The sequence below is a fragment of the Corvus moneduloides genome, chromosome 4 (assembly GCF_009650955.1).
Source record: "Corvus moneduloides isolate bCorMon1 chromosome 4, bCorMon1.pri, whole genome shotgun sequence".
Taxonomy (NCBI): domain Eukaryota; kingdom Metazoa; phylum Chordata; class Aves; order Passeriformes; family Corvidae; genus Corvus; species Corvus moneduloides.
In genome coordinates, this window is record NC_045479.1 from 38,597,550 (window position 1) to 38,619,178 (window position 21,629).

The following is a 21,629-nucleotide window of genomic DNA, read 5'->3' on the forward strand; positions in this document are numbered from 1 at the left end:
TAGGTAATAGGAACATAAGGAAATACCAATAACATAAAGATAATTTACAGAGAAGCTAAAATTTCTGCCTTAATATTAATATCCCATGTTTTAAAAAATAGAAGTTGGGATAAAAAGTAATTACACTGCCAAATATTTCCTTGTGTCATCCAGACATCTGAGTAAACATACATTATATACTAAGATGAGCTTAGATACATTATATACTAAAGAATGAATAACCATTAGGAAACAACAGAAACGTGCAGACTGACTCTCTCATTTCCATAACTTGGATGGCCCATTTATTCTTTTTTCTTTCCTTAACAAAAATAAACATCATAATCCATGACTAGATGACAGAAAAGAATTTGGTGACAGAAGAGACCTTAACTGAACAAGAAAACTAAAACTGGAAGTTCCTGCTCTGGTCTTAAAGTCATCCAAACTTAATTTTCACAGCTGCCATTGCTTTTTGCTTTAAAGTTCCTGAAGTATCTGCTCTTGCATTCATTAATGCTTACAGCTGTTCAAGGTGGCAATACCAAGCAGCACAGCACATCCTGCAAACTTGAACATCACCTCAAGTTTTGCTTTTGTCTTATCCCAGCAATTAGTTAGAAAATTTGAAATATGTTGCTGCAGTACACAGGCAACCGATCACACAGATGTGGTATAACGCTTTCTGCGACTCATCCTGTAACACAAGTCTTTTTCCCGTGTTTGCTACATCAGTTGCTCCCAAAAACTGCCCCAGCTTACCAGCAGCTAGTCAGAAGGTATCCACAAATAAGTAAACACAGCAGAATGCTCAAAAAGGAACAGTTTCCTTGGAGAAAAAGGGAGGGAGGTAGGGGGATGGCAGGACAACAATGTTTCCCTATGCCTGCAGAGGCTGGGAAATTATGAAACTAAATGAAAAGAAGTTTAAGGAAGGACTCTCTGGAAACCTAGAGAAAAAAACCCTCAGGATTTAAGATGAAGTTGTCATACAGGATTTTCTAATCTACAGTTGTACAGAGAATATTCCTATTTACAAGTTCATCTTGTCCTCCTAATAGCCTCTCCTTTGGTCTTCCTGACTTTTCCCCTTACAAAGCTCACATAAAATGCTACAGCCAGTACCATTCCACCAACTGGACACACTGACCCTGCTACCTTCTCCAAGCTGCTGAAAACTGGTTATCACAAACCCCAACATCACGTCTTGAAACTGTCAAAGCCTTTCACAAGTCAGTTCAATAAATATACACCACTCATGTCCTACTGGCTCGTTCTCCAGCCAAGTATTCCTCAGTATTGCTCAGCATCAGCCTGCCCTACTTGTTGAAAGCATCTCTGACCTCAGTGATGCTACCAATGTGAGAAGAGCCCTCTGTAAGGATTCCTACAGCCATTTCACTATCCACCTTCAAATCTGTCATCAGACTACTATGTTGTGACAACAGCAAAACACTTTTGAAAATAGAATACATGTTACACAGCAAATAATCATATCACATCTCATTTCTTTCTTCATATTCTATCTAATGTTATTTACCTATTGTCTTCTTAAATTATACTTATGCCTACATGATGAGAACAGAAAATTTTATTTTATTCTGCACTTATGCCATGCTGATCAAAAAGGCTTTAATCTTAGTAAAAAACCTGGATGTAACACAATATAAATACACAACAACCCCGAAGTATTTAATAGTATGGTAGGGTCTTAACTATATTTACACTCAGAAAGGTGGTTTGTGCAGTAAAGATCAAGAGCGAAACACTGACCAGGCAAGAAATTACAGGGGAACAGAACTGTGGAGGAAAACATTTATATACCAATTGATTTAGTTGACAGTACTGTAAGTTACCTTGCACATTCATGCAAATATTCATAGATATTTTGCACGAAGGAGGCAATCTTAAGTTTTAACACAAATTATCCCATTTTATAGAAGTAGTTCATGAAGGAGTTAACTTTTACACTGCACGTTCACAAGAAGCTTCTGCACTCACTAGAGGGAGCAACTGAGGCATTTGGAGCTAATAATACTTCAGATTCTAAAATACTTCATAAACCAATCCAACAATTTCAAAACTTCAGCTTACGTTCCAAATGCATACATGAAATCACAGTTTCAGTCACCTTGAAAACTGATTCTACTAATAAAAAAAGGAAGAGAAAAACAACCAGGAAGTATTAATCTGAAATTCATTATGTGATTTAAGTAAACCAATCATCTGTACTTTACAGAACTAAGAGTTGTCTGATACTTACTCAATCAGTACAACGTGCTTTTCAAGACATTTAATCAATGGTTTGCTATCTCCATGATGAAAGTGAAGAGCTGGAAGCTTCACATCATCCTTCAGACAGAACACCAAATAAGACCATCCCATGCCTTCTTTGTTTTGTTTGATTGATTTCAGATCTGTCAAACTGAACAGGAACGACCACTTGCTTTCACCGTTTGAATGAGTTGTAGCATCTTAAAAACAAAATCACCACACGATTTCAGTTTGACTTTCAGTGTTAGCAATTATAAACGCATTATATCTGTCACTGTTCCTAAAAAACAAACTCAAAACACCAGCATTGGCTCTAATAATAAAATACGCAGTGAAACTGCTATTTCTGGATTTCTCTTTGAGCCTCCTTGTCTTCTCCTGACTTGTAGAACAAGAAACAAGTCCATCAGACTGCTCCCCTAAAGCTGTACCTACAGTTTATAGGAAAAGGTTTTTCACCCAGAGGATGGCTGGACACTGCAACGGGCTCCCAGGGAAGTGGTCATGGCATTAAGCTTAACAAGAGTTCAAGCATTTGGACAACACTCTCAGGTATATGGTGTGATTCTTGGAGTTGTCCTGTGCAGGGCCAGGAGATGGACTTTGACGATCCCTGTGGGTCAGCTGCAACACAAGATAACTCAAGATCCTACAACAGAAGTGATCTAGCAGTTAAATGTACAACTGCTGTATCAAATTCCAGCAGCAAGCTAAATCCAACCTGCACCTCCACCAGATAGTGCTACTTACTCCAACTAAACGTGATATGCACTACAATCCTGTAACCTATATACTGCCCACAGTTATGAGCATGTGCTGTGTAAGGCTGCTACCAAAGTAAGGGCAAAGGAATTGGAAACCTCCCCCTCACCCCTTCCTCCTGCACTGTGCAAGTTTGTATACATGCTGTGCAAGACTGTATATATTCAAGGAGAAGGGATTAAAGTGTACTTTACCAGAGGACACAAAATTGCCAGCATGTCTAGAAGGAATTTGGGACACCCCCTGGCCTGCTCCCATCAAATTACAGCAATTGCAAATAAGCAAGAAGTGGCAGAGAGCATAATCCTAGTCAGTAGTGCTCAGTGACACTCACTATGGATGAAGACACACTCTGATGACTGGAGATGAAAAAACAATACAAATTAGTGATGTGATAAACCATCTTTACCCAACAGAAATGCTCGAGAGAGTGTGTGTGTGTGTGTGTGTGTGTGTGTGTGTGTGTATAAAAGCCAAGGACTGCGCTTTACCCAAAAACATTCATAATCTGACATCCAAACCCTGCACTCATACATGACAGAGATGGCATTTAAAACCATTATAAAGATGGTAAAACAAGCACAATAGTCCCCAGTTATAGGTTGTATACATGGATACATGAATACATTTTCCATGTATAATACATGGAAAACAAGTATTATTACAGAAAAAACACTATGGGAGAATCAGAGAGAAAAAGATTACTTGAGAATCACTGTTCTTTCATCACAAGTCGTTTTTCAACATCTCTACTGAGACATTATAACAAAAATGGTGTAGCTATAGAATTACTTTGCCCAAGTAAAGAAAGACCATATAAAAGACCCATGTACATCATAACTGTACATTCCATCTCCCCCTGCTGCTGAAGTATGGAAAGGCATTTGAGTAGTAAACCACTTATTTTTCCATTTTCATCTCTAACATGACACCTAGTTCAAATTCCATTTATTTCAAAGAACGCAAGCCCAATGCAGATAAAACTGCTACTACACCTAATTATGAAGCACGCAATTAGATTTAATGGTCATTTTCAATACAATTCTCTAGCAATTCAAAGGAAAAAATAGAGGCAGATGACAGCTATTCCATTTGTGCATTTTTTTCCACACCCAGAGATTCACTTCTTACCACAAATGAATCCCAGCCTTTCAAGTCCTAATAAATTCCATTTTACTACATCTAAAAGGCAATTCCTCAGTTACAAGTTACCATCATGGAAAAAAACCAAAACACCCTACAAACAAAAAAGCCCTCCACAATTTTTTTTAAGTACCTCCATTTGAATGAGGTTTCTTCTTAAAAGAGACTGTGGTGACCATGTCCCATTCTGCTTCATAACTACTTGGACGGTCTGCTCCTCGGGAACATTTTTCTTTAGGAGTTTGAGTCCACTCCACAACAGAACTGGAATCCTGAGAAAAACAACAAAAGCAACTATCAAAAAACACAAGGCATGAAAATTGACCTAGTTTCTCAAACTCAACATAAAGAATCAGCATCTTTATTTCGTAGATTAAAAGAAAATATATTGAAATCCTCAGAAACATGATACAGTTCAACACAGGAAATTTGGACTTATGACTAACACTATGTGGATTTAGTCAATAAATTCCAACATCCTAGAATATCCTTGCCTCTCCTGCAGACCCTATGAACATAACAAACTTTTCATTTAAGTGTAAAACTTGAATCTTTTTTATTTAGTCACATCCTCTTAATATTGCTCAAATACCACATATCACTGCATCTTGGAACCCCCACAGACTTCTATTTTTATTTTGCATTAGAACAGCACCTCTCACTTTTGTATCTAACTATGAAGAGTGAATCACCAAACTACAACACAGTAGATGCAGAAGGACTGGTGGCTGTGATATACTTACACTCCATTTGGTCTTTACTATTCATAGTTAGACCCCTACTATTTTATTTGTGAACCAAGTAAAAACTAAATACAGTCAACCTACACATGTATCCTAATAACCTGAACTGGGCTGCAGTCTGCAAATAAGATTCCTACGTATAGCTATTAATACCAATGACAAATAAGTTTTGCTTCCAGTTATGAGATCACCTACACATTAGTTAACACAAAATAAAATCTCTGGTGAAATATAATGAAGAACACCGATAACTAACAAACAAACCTTTCCAGCACAGAGGATATTGGAAGTGTCCAAAGTCTCATCCAGTGGTCTCCAGTCTACTACTACTTCATTTTCCTATAATACAAATCACAAAAAATTCAACACTACACAGCAAAGTACCTATTGCCATATATAGTCATGGTGTGATTATGGTACAACTTACAGATACATGTAAATGATGAGGACAATGTCAAACACAATGTGATGCTTGTTCATTTACAAAATCCTGCACTTAAAAAAGGCATTTAAGATTTGCCAAACTTGTTATGTGCTTTGCCAACAAATATACAAAGTTTCTGTAACTGTATTATGCAAATACCTTTTCTATGACACGCAGTATTCCTGCTATTAAGCTGTCCTGGTCATCATTTTTTCCACAGGAGGAGTGAATGAAAACTCCTTCTTGCTCATATACAACCTATAACAAAATGAGTAATGGAATTAAAAAAAACAAGGTTTTAAAATCATTAGAGTTGTTTATCTCCCTATGGTACTCACTATCATTTTGACTCGCCTACAGAAGTTGAAATAAACACCTCTATCTTGTTAGGTGTTTTGTTATGAAGAGTCCAAGATCTGAATCTTCCACTTACTTAAATCAAGAAACAATAGAAAATGGAACTTGTCAAACTTACCCTCTAAGTAACATACTGACTAATACTACTTTGTCAGAACACCACAACAAAATGCATTCAATACCTAGTATCTTTTAAATCAACAGGCACAGGCTCAATGGAAGTCCTACACAGCTTTTAAAACATTAAAAGGCTTTTTTATATAGCCTGCCTTTCTGCCACTTGCCATTAGGCATGTTGAAATTATACTAATTTAAATTAAAAATGGACCAAATAGTGTAAAAAGATGAACTCTAGAGAAATAAAAAACTGCACCCTGAAATTATATGCCTAATTCTACATTCAGGGTCAGTGGCAAAGATTCAATCTGAAAGGTAGAATATGTAACAGTTGGATAAGAAAGGCTTGTAGGAGTGCACACGGCCCACATAACTTTTGCATTTAAGCATTTGCAAAACTCTTCACAGTATTCTGATCATGCTCTTATCAAAAAATAAAATAAAATCAGAGAACCCTTGGCTGTCAAAATTCAGCAGGCTTTTCAAAGTTACATACACATACTCTTAAAAGCTCTATAAATAATGTAAATGGGTTCTATTTTACACAGCTCTAAGAGTGAAAAGTCCCTTAGATTTTGTGGAAGTGAAATAAATCAAATAGTAACAGTAATTGTTTCAGAACTATTTTCATTTTCACACCAAGCTGTGAACACTGCCTTAAGAAACATATTTTTAAAGGCAAAGCCTGGCAATTTTTAACTAATCAGAGACAGATATTGTATTTCTTTAGTTCTAAAATATCAGTATCTATTTTTCTCATTTGTCAGCTTTTTACAATCATTACATTTGCAGTCAGGCCAGTAAACCAAAAGGTTAGGTGTGTAAGCTTAACTAGCCAGATGAGAAAATGTGGCAAAGAAAAAAAAAAGAGCAATAAAATTCACTTAACTCATCCTTTCTGCTTTAGTTTTACTTCAATTTCTCTATCTTTTACACAAGCAAGAAATTTCAGGAGTGTCCTGTTTAAACACAGAAATATCACTTGGAAGAAATCTTTAAAGGTCACCTAGTACATCTCCCTCTTGAAGGACTATTAACATCATTACCTTTCAAATATTGGAAGTCTTCTTTCCTGTTCTCTACTACAGTTTATTTCTCTTTTCTATCCAAAAGATCCTCCCTCTATTTCTACCAACTATCTGTTTTCAAATTTAGTCTCTGTTCAAATATGGCAACCTTGAAATTAATTTAAATTTTACCTTCTAGCTATTTGGACCTGATCTATCACAAAAACTATTCAGAAATATAAACCAGTTATCAACTACTGGGACAACTGCTCTAGAAAAAAAAAATCTATTTGTATCAGAGTTATACTGGTAGAAGTGCACTTCTGCCAAAAATGTTAGTATCATAAAGTATACCTTCTCAGTCTAGAAAGTAAGCCGTCTAATAACTGTTCTTATTATTTTCTGTCCATTAATCTCTCACAAGGACAAATGTTTCCTTTCATGGGAAAAGAAAATGTGCTCCCAATGCCACAGTTATCATGCAACTGAAAAATCCTACACTGCTCCTTGTAACAGCTTCAGCTCCCTGTGCCATGCTCCACCAAAACGGATGATAAAAACAAAGAACATGCTCAGAAGTTCAGAAGGCGTTTGTAAAGCAGAGGACTTGTCACAAAGCACCTTATTCCCATTATACTGTTATTCAAGAGAAAATCTTCTCCAAGTTTGAAAGGCCGGAAGGCCAAGCTGCTGGGATTTTTCTTTTCCAATAAAAAGCATGATCTATTTATTTTTTCCAACTGTTAACTAGGGTCTAGAAGACACAATAATGCAACTAATTTGAAAAAAGAGATAACACTGATCATACAAAAGAATATCTAGATGTTTTTCCACAGTTAATCCCTCTGCAAAACAATCTGGAAGTTGCCATCTTGAATTCTTCAAAATACTGAGCCGCTCTATTCAGCAGTACTTTGTAAGGTAACTCCATAACTGCATTTGAACAAACTGAGTTTTGAAATGTAATTCTATAGTGGCAGCACCTAGAAATTAGCTACGCTGGGTGGCTATACTTCACACAGTGGTCTTAGCAAGCCGAAAATTCAAAAATGCTATTAAGTATTCTTATAGCACCTTACAGTAAAATGTAGCTTGTTACAGATTTTTGTTTTCTGGTACTGCAACACTGGCAAGCTATTCAAAGTCAATTCAAAGACAAAAAGTAATGCCAAATTACATGTACAAGTAATTAGTACTAAGGAAAGTATCAAATTGAAAGACAGTATACCAATAGTGAGATTTGAAGAAAAGCCCACCCATCAGTAGATGACTGCTACTACACTGTGTAGCTCAATCTCACACACCATGTGGCTGGCCTGCAAAGCTTTTGCTCAGTGCCTCTGCAGCCCAACACTCAGGGAAATGCCTGGTCAGCCAGCACACTTGGACCTCTTAAGCATTCAAGAAAACAGATTTCAAAACTAAGCAATGGCATCATACACTGCCTCTTGCCTAAGCAGTAGGTTACAGCAGAACATGCAAAAAGGCAGCAAATGTTGGAAGATGACCAGAAGCATCAGTAAAATACCAAGGACTTGTGTAAGGTCTGCATGCAAAATCTATGTAGTGAGATCCTGGTACATACCTTTCTTAGTAGCAGTTGAAGTAACTATAATCCCTCCAAACCCAACCCAAGTCTGCCTCTGTATTACCTGTCAATACCCTCAGCATAGGAAAGCAACCCAATCTCCTTTAAATCTTGATAACCTTTTGCCTTTAGTGAACTAGGAAGGCCTCCTTACCCACTGTGTGAAAGAATTCCAAGAGTTTTAAAGAATATCATCTGTTCAGTTAGTCCATTATGCTTTTTGTATTACAAGACAGGAAAACACACTACTGGCTCACTGTGGTTTTATACTATTCACTATTTTACATATTCATCATGGGCTCCTTTACAAAGGTGAGAAGTAGGTAGAGTCAAGCTCAATCTTTCGTTTTCTTCTCATATGGTAAGAGCCATCACTCCTCCCCTAAGTCTACAAAAAATCAGTAAGCCCATCATGAAAAACGACAAGTTAATGTTAATAAGTGCACACCACAGGTCACTAGATAAGTTGACACGTCCCTAGGATTTTAATACAATCCCAAAAGTATCCCTCACCTCAGCACTACAGCCCTTCCACCCATCCAGCTAATAAGAATTCTGTGCTCTGCACAGTCTATCCAGTGGTCCCTGAAACAGAGCCTCAGGGAAAAAAAGCCATGTATGTTGCTCAGATGCTCGAGGCCAAAACAGCTCTCCAGCAATGACAGGCCTCACTACTGATTTAAACAGTGATTGTTCTGCTTTCTTCTGTACCCCTTTGCAAACATCTACTGAACTGTCCACAGAGATGTGTATTTCGCAGGTTTAGATGTTATTACCTACATGAAAGCCAGACTCTGCTGGTTCCACAACAAAAACACAAATGAAAAAAGAAGTGTTTATCGAAAGCGCACACCAATGCAACCAAAGCAAATGAAGATGTAATGTGACAGGAGATGAAAAACTTTGAAAATTACTTGATTTCAAATAAATTTTAATTATATCTTGTGGCTATACATTGGAATTACTGAAAGATTTTCAGACATTTTACTAGCTTAAAGCTCGTTCTGTGCAGAACAGATTTATCCATCCGTGGTATCCTTAAGTTCCTAGAATACTTCAAATCGTAAGCATTACTTAAGGCAACTTAAGACTGTAAAAGCATTCAGTTGGCAACTTTTTTTCCTAAGAAAATGATGGAGACAGTAGGAAAAAAGTTTGTATGATTTAAATATTACTTTTCAATAATCCTAAAGTTTCAAGTTTGAAATAAGATGTACCCAAGAAGCTTATGCTCATAAGCCTTTTCTGCTTGTCAAGAAATCCATGCTGGCAGCCTGCAAGCCCGATTCACAGCACATTTATTTGTCCAGTTCAATTGAATGAAAACTAGACCCATTGCCTGTCCCAGAATCCCACCAAAAGCTGAAAATTGACTCAAGTTTCCAAATGCTACTGAGCCACCTTGACCTGTTTCTTTTTTTCCATGGGTGCTACAGAGGTCAAAGGCAAATTCACAATTCATTCTGATCAGTCATTGAAAGCACTGCACCACACAGAGACAACAGCTATTCCAACTCCTATGCTGACTGAAGGCCTGTAAAAACAGAGAACCACAGCAGAAAATTCAGGAAAGCTGCACAAAGCAATAGCTGTCTACCCACCTACTATAAAAAACAGACAGAAGCAGCAGGATATAGGCTCAGTTTACATGTCATGGCATATGCTAGTTAAGGTTCTGGAAAACTCTTTAAGTATTTATAGTCCGCGTACAGCAAAAAAAAAATAGGTTTCTGAAGTCCCACCATTGCCCCAGTAACATCTCGTGAGAAATAAATTGTATCATTCTTAATACCACAAGGACACAGCATGGACAACACGTATCTCCGTACTTCTATTGCAGTGCTTACAGTGAGCAGTCAACAGGCAATGTTTGTAGCTTTTTATTGTCAAAGACATGTATGAGCAGAAGGCCTTTAGCATGCCACACCAACAACTACAATATATGCCAGAATACAAGCAAAGCCTTTTGATTTAATGCTTGCCATTTGATAGCAATTTACAGCTCTGTGCTACCAGCTAGTGAAAGATGATAACATTGCACCCTAAGACAATGAAGTATAGACAAGAAATAAAAGGAGAGCTAAGATCTGGGGCTACCACAGAACAGGATGGTCCTGCCATCCTCACCCATGTATCTTCCACCCTGCCTGTGCTGAGCACCTAAGTATTAGCTGTCACCATGTGCGCTGATTGTTCGTATCTTCTAACTCCTATTCCTAGATCTGTCACATACCAACAACCTGCCAAACACAGAACACTTGAGAGAAAGAAGCACAGCAACTCTCCCAGCTAGTTTGTTCCATGTTTCAGACACTTCATACTCTCACCCTGTGTTCTTGGAGAGTGTGTTCCACTCACTCCCCTGTTCTGCCAGAGTACAGCTTGAGGCCAGCACTGCTCTGCCAAGATGCCATCCAGCATCTCATAACAGACACAGCTTGAAGCACTTACATAGTGAATTGGCCACTGCTCTGGAGTCAGTAAGTAACTACGGAACTGTGTAAACACTGATATTAACAGCTTTTCAGTAGCAGTTACTTCATTTTTTGCCTCATGTTAGAGAATCAGGTAAAGGACCTCACCAAGAATTCAACAGCTGAAGCAGCAAGCAGGCACGTTCATAAGAAAGGGACTGAGTAAAAAAGTCTGCTCTGCAGACTTCTAATTAAGGAAAAATGGCTCTGTCCACAAACATTAGCAACAGATATAGCAGCTGTGCAGCACCTTATTTCAGATTCTGATGGAAAGGAAACAGAACAAAGGATGCAATACTGTAAGGAAACAGTTATAGACCAATAAAATTAATTCAATTTAGATAACGGTTGGCCTAAGTGACCTTACACCCACAAAAGAAAGCATCTTAGTTTAGAACTACACATTCAGTAAAAAGAAATATAATTCAATACAAAAGTCTACATTACACTGCTTGAATTTCCATCTTCCTCTTTGGAACAGCTGATGTTTGCCCAAAGCTTATTCACATATCCACTGCTAAAGTGTCACTGGGCATGTGGAAGTACCTACTGCATCAAGAGTCTGTTTCCAACAACCAGGTGCCAGTACATTTGAGTGCTCCACAAAGCATCAAGCTAACGTCACTTGACCAGCATGATGTTCTGCAGAGCAGAAGATAATGCTACAATTTCTGGCATTCGAATTTTAATAAAATACGAATCATAGAATGGTTTGGGTTGGAAAGGACCTTAGAGATCATCTAGCTGCAAGCCCCCTGCCATAGGCAGGGAACATTCCACTATACCAGGTTACTCACAGCCCTATGCAGCCTGGTCTTGAACACCTCCAGGGACAGGGAGTAAACAAACCCTCTGGGCAATCTGTTTTGGTGTCTCACCACACTCAGAGCAAAGAACTTCTTCCTGATATCCAATCTAAACCTACACTTCTGCTTCAGCTGAAGGCCATTCCCCCTTATCCTATCACTACATACCTCTGGGAAAAATCCCTCTCCAGCTCTCTCATAAGCCCCCTTTAGGTACTGAAAGGTGCTCTAAGGTGTCCCTGGAGCCTTCTCTTCTCCAGACTGAAACACCCCAACTCTCTCAGCCTTCCTTCACAGAAGAGGTGCTCCAGCTCTCTGACCATCTTCATAGCCCTCTTTGCTCCATTACGTCTATGTCCTGCTTATGGTGGGCACTTCAGAGATGGACACAGTACTCCATGTGGTGTCTTATGAGGGCACAGTAGAGGGGCAAAATCATCTCCCTTGAGCTGCTGACCATGCTGCTTTTGATGTGGCCCAAGACACAGCTGGATTTCTGGGCTGCAGGTGAACATTTGAGTCATACTGAGCTTTTCACCCACAAACACCCTCAAGTTTTTCTCCCCTGAGCTCATCTCAATCCATTCTCCACCCAGCCTGTATTTGAGCTTGGGCTTGCCCCAGGGACTTTGCACTTGGCCTTGTTGAACCCTGTATGCCTTTGTTTGCTGAGACTATGGCTCAACTTTTTCCCCAATAAAGTAAAATTTCACAGTCTGCTAGTCTTAAAGTCTTAAAAACACCAAATTTCTAAGCAGGGGTTGGGTAGAGAGGGGCAGAATCCCACAAATACTGTTCATGTTGTGACAAATATGAGAAAGCTCTCAAACCCGGGAAGTACGTATCATAAGAAAATTTTCCTACTTGACAACAGTACATTTGTCACGCTCTGCCTTGTGCTCTGAAGATTTCTTGAACCACAAGGTATTTCTGCTACTTATGCAACAATAGTGGGATATCAGAGAAGATACAAGTCTATTCAGGGAACTGAAAGCATGAGCTTGAGGTAGTAGCTGGTCCTATTGTGACCACTTCTGCAAAGAGAAATCCTTAACAAATAGAAAATAGAAAGAAAATACAGAAATTTCAGAATTATCACTGAACTGCTTTACATTCAGGCATAATGAAACCTTAAGCAAATTCAAGAGAGATCATCTTCTGCTCACAAAGAAAATCCATTAAGTGCAATATAATAAAAAAGAATTCTGATTGTGTTCACAGTAAATTATAAAGCCTGAAAAAGTTATAACAGATATTTTAAATCAAATGCTTAATAAAATGGCACAACAATGCCCAGTACAGGAGCCTCTGTGCACTCAAGTTTAACTAGTAGAAGGTGGAGCAAGACATTGCCTATCCCACAGAATAGATATACACCTAAAATAATTCACTGTATCAGTGCCAACAAACTACCTGAAGGATGCAAAGCTAATCTTAACACACCGTATTTAAAATCCCTTGGCTAGTTCCTAGCTACAAGAAAAAAAGAAAAAAAAACCAAACCAAAAACTTCCACTGCAAACACAAATTCCCTCCCCAAACAATACAGCACTAACACCACTACTGTTTCTAATAGCTACAGTGCTCCTTGAACACTTCTAGTTACTGAACTGGCCAGACATCTGAGCTTAGAGGTAAAGCTCAGATGTTTGGCCAGTTAACACCCTGAAACTTTAACTCCAAGAGCAAGAGCACAGGCAAGTGAAAAATAACTTATCTGACAGCCCATGTGTCAATTGGTAACTTGAGAAAGATGTAACAACCCAAGTGCTGAAGATACTCTGAACTCCAAGAACATTAAAAAAATATTGTTACTGTCTTTAGACCTGCTGCAATAATCACCTATATACTGACAGACTGAAATTGAAGTTTGTACTTCTCCCCATACACAACTTTTTAGCTCATTTTCTAACATGGTTTTCTGGTATAAGGGTGAATCCAGAGTTGGTTCTCCGAAATACAGTAAACAAATTGCCATTTGCTAAGAAACAAAAAGAGAGAAAATATACCTGTTTTCATAAAGTATAATATATGTATAATATATAAATATATCTGTTTGCATCAAGTAAAAAGCTCTGAAAACAAGAGACCTTATTACCAAGTTACTTCCAGAAAAAACTGGCAACTCTAAGAAAGGGCAAAAAACTGAAGCTCACTCTGTTCTAGGGCAGATGGTCATTAATAAAGAATGAGTCACGACTCCAGAATTCAACTGCATTAACTTTTCCTGAACCAAGTTAACCATCCATATAGAGAAAAACACTGATAAGAACCTCCTGAGAGGTTCAAGCAAGAAAAAAATAACAGGACAAAAGTCCAAGTAAAGTAGTATGTGAGGTAACCAAATTTATAACTCATATTCCATTAATGTATGGAGCAGAAACCAGAGACTACATGAAATAGCTGAATTCTGAATCCACTGATATTAAAAATGTCTGAGAAATAAAATTAAAAAGAAAAAAACAAACCAAAAAAATCCACACCAAAAAAAAACCCAAAAACAAAACAAAGAAAAAAAAAAACCTGCAATAGAGAAGAGAAAGGCAAACAGGGTAAAAATGTAATAGAAACCACAACCTTATATGGTTTGCTAAAACAAGATTTTGTGAAAGCTGAAACAATGCAGGTTATCCCAGCTGCTTAACATACTACCACATGCATTCCATGGGAAACACTCTGTGTAGTATTTTGCAGAAAAGAGCACATACATTAAAATACATCACTTTCATGTGATAAGATCTGCCATGCGAGACTAAAGCACCCCACAAACCAATGCCTACTACTCTTTCAGAAAGCTACCACCTGAAACACCTCATTACAACACTGCAGTTAACTTAGGACACCCACAGCTTGTAAAGACACTGAACTGCAAAAGGCCTGAAGTGAGACTGCTGGGTCTGTACCAACCTACACTGCATTTATTCCACCTGGAGTGAAATTTCATTAGTTTGTGAGCCCTTCCAAAATCCTGCTGCCACTCAAAGGAACAATTTGTGGTCCAATGTGCCCACAACAGAAAACGAACCCAGACAAAAGTAAGCACGGCTGTACATATTATTTAAGCTTGCCAGATCTACTCACTGACAGATCAGATGAGTACAGTATCCAAGAAAGCAATAGTTCAATGCACAGGTGGGGAAATACAGAGAAGGATGGAACTGCTCCTGAGAACAGTGAAGTGTTAAACCAGCCCAGCCACTTCATGAAGTTTGAGAAAACACAGCTTTTTTCTCTGTATTAAAAAAGACATGGCAAAGAATGTGACTGAATTAGAAGTTGCATTAAGATGTTGCATTAGTATTGTGGACGTGCATAATCGAAACGGTTTTGCAACATCTTAGAGATTTAATCTCAGGCAAACAGGCATCTTTGAAAGGAACAATGAATACATAGCAAATTTACAAACAACTAATCTACAATCGTTTTAGCATCTCATATAAACCATCATAATACAGCTGCTTTCACGAGAAACATCCTGAAGAAGATCCTGATAAAAACTGAAGTGGAAAACAAAAAATAACCTGAAAAATTAAAATATTAAATATTTATCTAAAAATTAAAATATTTCCCTTCATCCAATAAACTTCTGAATTGATATTAAAATGGATAAAACCAGAACAGAAACTTCTCTGTGTACATAAAAACTGGATGTGCATAGATAGAAACAGCTGAGAGGACAGTATGGCAATCTTTATATTTACACACCTAACAGCAGTAAAGAACATAAAACTGAAACTGCAAAAACTCGAGCTGTACAAATTGCCTGCTCCAACAATTCTGGTTGAAGTGGGTATGGTAAGGTGGCACAAAGCAAGATCTTTACGGAATTTTCATGCTATAGCTAAGTGCACTCCTCAGCACCCTCGGAGGAGCGCAGACGTAGCTAATCACGTGTGTTCTCTTATGCCGAGATCAGCATGAGCTGAAACAATCATCTTCTGCCCTATGCTGGAAAAGTGAAACCGCAGACTATCACACACTCACCGTGGCTACTACATACAATCGGACACTGAGATTTTAAATCCTAAATAAAGCATCCAGGTGCTCGACAACACCACACTGCAAAGCAACTCTTTCAGAAGACAGAGTCATGAAATAAAAATATTTCTACAATAAAACAATACGGGCACAACTCGTAACTGTTGGCGGGGGCGGAGGGAAGCAGTGGGTGTTGCCTGTCCCTCCCCCTCCTGCGAGCTCAGTCCCTGTCAAGCAACACTGTTTCGTTCCGGAACACTCGGCAAGGATCCGCGGCGTACAAAAATTTTTATATTACCAAATTATCGGACTGACAAGGCTTTGTACCCACGCCTGGGGCAGGTTCCCGCACACTGCCAGCGCACAGGCCGGGGGAAAGACCACTACGGCCCATGAGCACCTCTGGACACGCGGCCACGTAGACGAGACAAGCGTCGTTCCTCTACCTCAGGCTGAGAGCCAGCGCGGCCACGGGGCTGCCCGCCCCCGGCGGAGAGCGGCCTCCTGCTAGCCCGGGGCCGGAGCCGAGCTGCCGCCGCGGCGGCGCGGGGCGCTGCCCGGGCGGCAGGTGCGGGAAGGGCCCGAGTCCCACCCGCCGGCCGAGGCCCCCTCCGGCGCAGAAGGCCCGCGGCCGCTGCCAGCGCCCGGCCCGCCCGAGGCCGGGACGGCCCATGCCCGGAGGGGCGGCCCGTGAGGCGACCCCCGCACGGCGGGGGGAAAAGGCACCCGCCCGGCAATAGAGCGGCCCGACCCCCCTTCCGCAACCCCCGCCAGCCGGGGCGGCCCAGCGCCGGACACGGCGCGTCCCGCGGGGGGGAGAAGGCGGGAGAAGGCGGCCCCGCCGTCGCCCGCCCCCGTTACCTTGCCGCTCGGCGGCGCCGCCATCTTGCCCACGAGTGTTTATGGTGACGTCGCACTCCTCACGTGCTTCCCCGCCGCGGCACAACAACGGCGTCACAGCCGCGGGCCGCGCACGCGCACTGCGCGGGGCGGGGCGCGGAGGGGCCGCGCCCGCGCAGGGGCCAGGAGCGGAGAGGAGGCGTGGGGGCGGCGGGGCCGAGGCCGGAGGGCGGCGCCCCGGGACGGGCAGCAAAGGCTGGGACGCAGTGTTCTCTTCCAAAGGCTGCGCGCGGTCCCCGTGGTCCCGTCGCTCATTTTGAATCCCTGGCACGCATGCAGCCCTCCAGGAGGATGGCGGGTGTCCAGCCGCGGGCCCCGCAGCGGCCAGAGCAGCGGTGACCGCTCCACGACAGCGTGCGCTTACGGCGGCGAGGAGGAAAGGGGATTGTTGTTCTTTTGGGGTTTTTTTTGTTTTTTGTTTTTTTCCCATTCACCCTTAAAGCTTTTTCTGAGCTCCTTGAGGTTGCAGTTATAGTTCGAGCAATGCTATATAGTTGATATATAACACACATCATACTCTCTCGAGTTATTTTCTTTCTCTTTCCACTGTTATCCAGTCATAGAAACACAGAATAGTTTGGGCTGGAAGGGGCCTTAAAGATCATCTAGTTCCAATCCCTCTGCCATGGGCAGGGACACCTTCCACTGGACCAGGTTGTTCAAAGCCCCACCCATCCTTGGACACTGCCAAGGATGGACACCCAGGACTTGTCTTTGCAACCGGTTCCAGTGCCTCACCACCCACACAGGAAAAAATTTCTCTCTAACATCTGTTCTAAACCTACCCTCTGCCTGTTTGAAGCCATTCCCCCTTGTCTTATCATTCGATGCCCCTCTAAAAAGTCCCTCTCCAGCTCTCTTGCAGGCCCCCTGTAGGTACTGGCAGGTGCTGTAAGATCTCAGTATCACGGTACCCACAGGCACTACTAAGCTGCCCCACTACTCATATACCGGATCTTTAATGTTAGTGAAAAATACACCACTTTCAAGATGATGGTTTTCAACACATAATGCATTCAACACATCATGGGACAAAGGTAAATCTTAATTACAATCTCATCCATATTAGCAAATATTCGGCTTTCATATGTGTACAGATTTATAAAGTCTGAAGGAATTCTGCAGACATCAACGGATTTTGATTGGACTTCTTTATCTGGAAAAGTATATAATGTGGGGTATTACTTTAAAAAAAATTGGCTTTCACTTAATGTCTGCAATATTTGATGCTGCTGAGAGCCATAAATAAAGATGGTTTTTAAGACATTGGTTATATTCCAACAATCGCACAAAATATTTTGAGCAAGTAGTACATCCCTAAATACCATTTATTTGAAATAGACAAATGAGATAGTTGCAGGGAAGTGATTTGCTACTCTGAAAGAGCAAATGTAATTTGTTGGGGTTTGCGATAGGTTTTGGTTGGCTGGGGGCTTTAATTTCTGTCATAAAGTGGCATTATAATTCCCTTCTGACCTCTCGAATTAAGAACGCATTTGGTTAGATTAATATCCATATGGTACTTGCCATGGAAAACCAGATTTGCAATTTTCAAGACAAATACTAATCTGCTTCAAAGTTGGGAAAGCCTGTTGTGTGACTCTCTGTATGTAAACATGCATAAAGATGAGAAAATGAAATAAAAACACAGACCACAAGTTCTTGTAGTAATATCTAGGTCTGGAAAGCTGCATCAGTGTAGCAAAAATGGACACCTCAGCTTTGGTGGTCCTTTTCTTTAAATTTAATAAGAGCACAACTTAGTGTTATGGTGAATACAAGGGAGAAGGCCACATATTAAAAATGCGTCACCATAAATTAATTGCTTTGAGGCATGCAATTGTTTTAGCCATCTTCCACATCCACATAGGTTTCATCTCATTTTGTCTCCCATGTGTTCATTTTCATCTTTTCCTTTTGCTACCCTTTTCCTTTATTTCTTTCTCTTTGCAATATAATCATACATTAGTTACACACCCATCTGTTATCTTATTCCCCTCTGCACTTTTCATCTCTAACCTCCCTGAAATTTGCAGTGAACACTGGAGACTTCTTCTGATTAGTTCCATGGCATCCCCTCATTCTGGCCCTTCAATGAAACTGCTGTGTCAAGGTTTCTTCCCTAGGAGAAGCTCAAATTTGAGATTCACATCTCAGCTTTGTTAGCCAAGCCACAATCTACAATGCACTCCTTGAAGTCTGCTCTCTTTATTAGTATGATTGCCATCTTCTAGTTCCCCTGTCTCTTGGACTTGATCATTAGCATATTGAATCAAAGCCTCTGTTTCGTTGTAGGAAATTGTGTCCACAAATACATATTTATCTCATGACTCACTGCCATATTTCTACTACAGCCATTAATTCTGATCCAAATTAAAATCTCTTTTTATCATCTGCAGACAGCTAACAGACAAGATGGTTTTACTTTCCTCCAGATTCTCTTGGCACTCATCTTTCTCTCTTCAATATCAATACCCATCTGTCTCCAAGGCCCACAGCTTGCTTGATGCCTTAGTCTTAGAGAACTCTCTGGACTCTGTCTTTCATGTTTTACCTAGCTCCCTTGCTGACATTTTCTAATACAACAGCACCAAATCATAGCTTTCCCCATCTATCCATACAGCTAAATATCTTTTCTTGTAACATTCTGTTTGCTGACAGTAACTGATACCATTTTGATATGTCCAGACTTCTGCAGAATGTTTTTGTCATTTATCCAGCCTATATAATTTTAACCCTCTCATCTAACTCCTCCTGTTCATCTACCCACTCCCACCCTTCTACAGGGCCCAAGATAAAATGCCATTACTCATTTTGAGGACAATTATTGCCCACTCTCACTCACTGCCATAGGTCCTGCTTCTATCAAGTCAGCTCAGTGCTAGACTTTGCCTATTACTTGTAAAATTTTCACACAAGTGGTGTGGAAGGCTTTTTCCTCAAGCTGACCTTCATGGAGCTGTCAAGTAAATAAAGAATTAAAAGATAAATCCCATTTGTATTACTGTTGGACATCAGTTAACTCTTAATTTTCCAAACTTAATAAATTTTGCTGGAACACATCACTGGAATACGCAGTCCCAGAATATGTGTGGCAAGTCTTCAACTTGTCATCTATTTGAAGCATTAAAACTGAGTACATTTGTTTATCTGACCTTAGGAGCACCCCAGTCCTTGGGAACCACTCATTACTCCAAACGCAGGTATCAGTCCCGTGAATTGCATCCCTGAGTTTCAAATTAATCTCATTAAATGACAATTCTCACACAACAACCAGGCTTGTTCTTTTTGTTTCCCAGGTATGTCTTTCATAGTTCCTTGAAGTCAAGCTTGAAACTTCTCAGGCTTAACATTGATACTTTTCTTTGAGAGACGTGCTCAGTGCAGCTCCCTTCCTCTTCCAGCAAGCATAGGAAAGGAGCCTCTGCTCTAAGTTACTTTGATGAATGATTAGCTGGTCTCACAGAACTCATCTTGGGGCTCTTGTCCTACTGTGCTGCTCTCAGCATGCCAGTTGCCACTTACCTTGGTGTTAAGAAGGCCAGTATGTTTCAGAGAACTCTCAGTCCCACAGACCAATTTACTCCATGAGATATATATGACTGTCTTCTAGCTACTTATCCAATCTTTTAGACATCCGTCTTGGGCCTTCTCCCTTGTTCTCTAGCAAATTATGTGTATATTGTTACTCAAGGAGCAAAATTACTCTTTGTTATCAGGTTGCACTATCAAAGATTGAAGTTGGCAGGAAACTTTAGAGATCATCTAGCCCAACCCTCCTGCAAGGAGCAGATCACAAATGATTGCTCAGGGCTTTGTAAAGCTTGAGGTTTGAGAATCTTCAAGAATATATACACCACAACCTCCTCAGTCAAGCTGTTTCATCAGTGTTTGGTTACTTTTGGAACGCCAAAGGTTTTTCTTATGCCTAAATGGAATTTATTGTATTTCAGTTTGGATCCATTTTGTCATGTTCTTTCATTGAATATCACTAAAGAGACCAGGTATGCCTCCTTTACTCCCTCTCATAATCTACTTTTAGACATTGAAAAGATCCTCTGAGCCTTCTAGAGACAGAACAATCTCACATCTGTCAGTGTATCTTTGTATGACAGATGGTCCAGTCTCCTAATTGCCTTTGATAGCCCTTCACAGGTCTCACTCCAAGATGTCAGTGTCTCCATTTTACCAGCGAATCCAGCACTAGACCCAGCATTCCAGGAGTCTCTCACCAGGGCTGAGAAGTATCATCACCCCTCAGCCTGCTGGCAGTGCTCTTCCTCACGCAGCCCAGGATGGCTTTCTTTTCTGGCTCATCACTGACTTGTGCACTGTTGTTGACACCCAGATACCTTTGTGCAAAGCTGCTTCCCAGCCTATATTATTGGTGCATTACATTATTGCACTTTACAAACCTGAATGATAGCCTCTGGAACTTGATGTTGTGTGATATAGTGCTAGCAGGTTCCTCTCCCTTCTCCATAAGCCCCTTAAGAAAACAATGGGACAGTCTGTAGCTCTATGCTAAAGTCCAACCTTTCACACACTACACAGATGGGAATCCAAGGAGGAGGGTATCTTTAGCCTGGGGGCTCACTCTTCATTGGATTTTAATTAACCATCTGCTCTAGTAAGGAATAAAAGGTAGTCACAGCACACCAGCCAGCACTGAGCATGCAGCTAGAGTGTTCCTGGCTTTCCTGTGGCTTCTGGTGCTGTCACAGCTGCAAGCATAGCTATTACTGCTGTGCCAAAAGCTGCAGCAGCTGCTATTGTTGTTGTTCACACAGCTATTTCAGCAGAGTTCCAAGATACTTTCCTGTATTCAGAAGTGTCAGCTGGCCACATGTTCAACCACACGAAAACCTGGCCCACACAAGACAAGCGCAGATTCAGTCAAGTCCTTCCATCACAGGCTTAATTTGTACAAACAACCCCACAGCAGAGGAACAAAGAAAAACAGTGCCAAAAATATCTTTCCCTTTGATCTTTACTTCTCCTCACAGGAAATGGATATATTCCAAGCCTTGCTTTGACAGATGCGACCCACAATTTTTCTAGGCTACTCCAGTTTGTC

General features: G+C 40.5%; 1 protein-coding gene across 1 annotated transcript in view; it reads right to left on the reverse strand.

Moving 5' to 3' along the window:
- The window catches only part of TBC1D15 (TBC1 domain family member 15), a 35,782-nt gene extending 19,164 nt beyond the window's left edge, over positions 1-16,618 (reverse strand). The window contains exons 1-5 of the mRNA XM_032106318.1: positions 16,514-16,618; positions 5,485-5,583; positions 5,166-5,240; positions 4,292-4,430; positions 2,243-2,453 (exon numbers count right to left, since the gene is read on the reverse strand). Coding sequence (XP_031962209.1) covers positions 2,243-2,453; positions 4,292-4,430; positions 5,166-5,240; positions 5,485-5,583; positions 16,514-16,537 — 548 coding nt within the window. The 5' untranslated portion in view covers positions 16,538-16,618. The remainder of the gene's footprint in view (positions 1-2,242; positions 2,454-4,291; positions 4,431-5,165; positions 5,241-5,484; positions 5,584-16,513) is intronic.
- Positions 16,619-21,629: the final 5,011 nt, after the last annotated feature.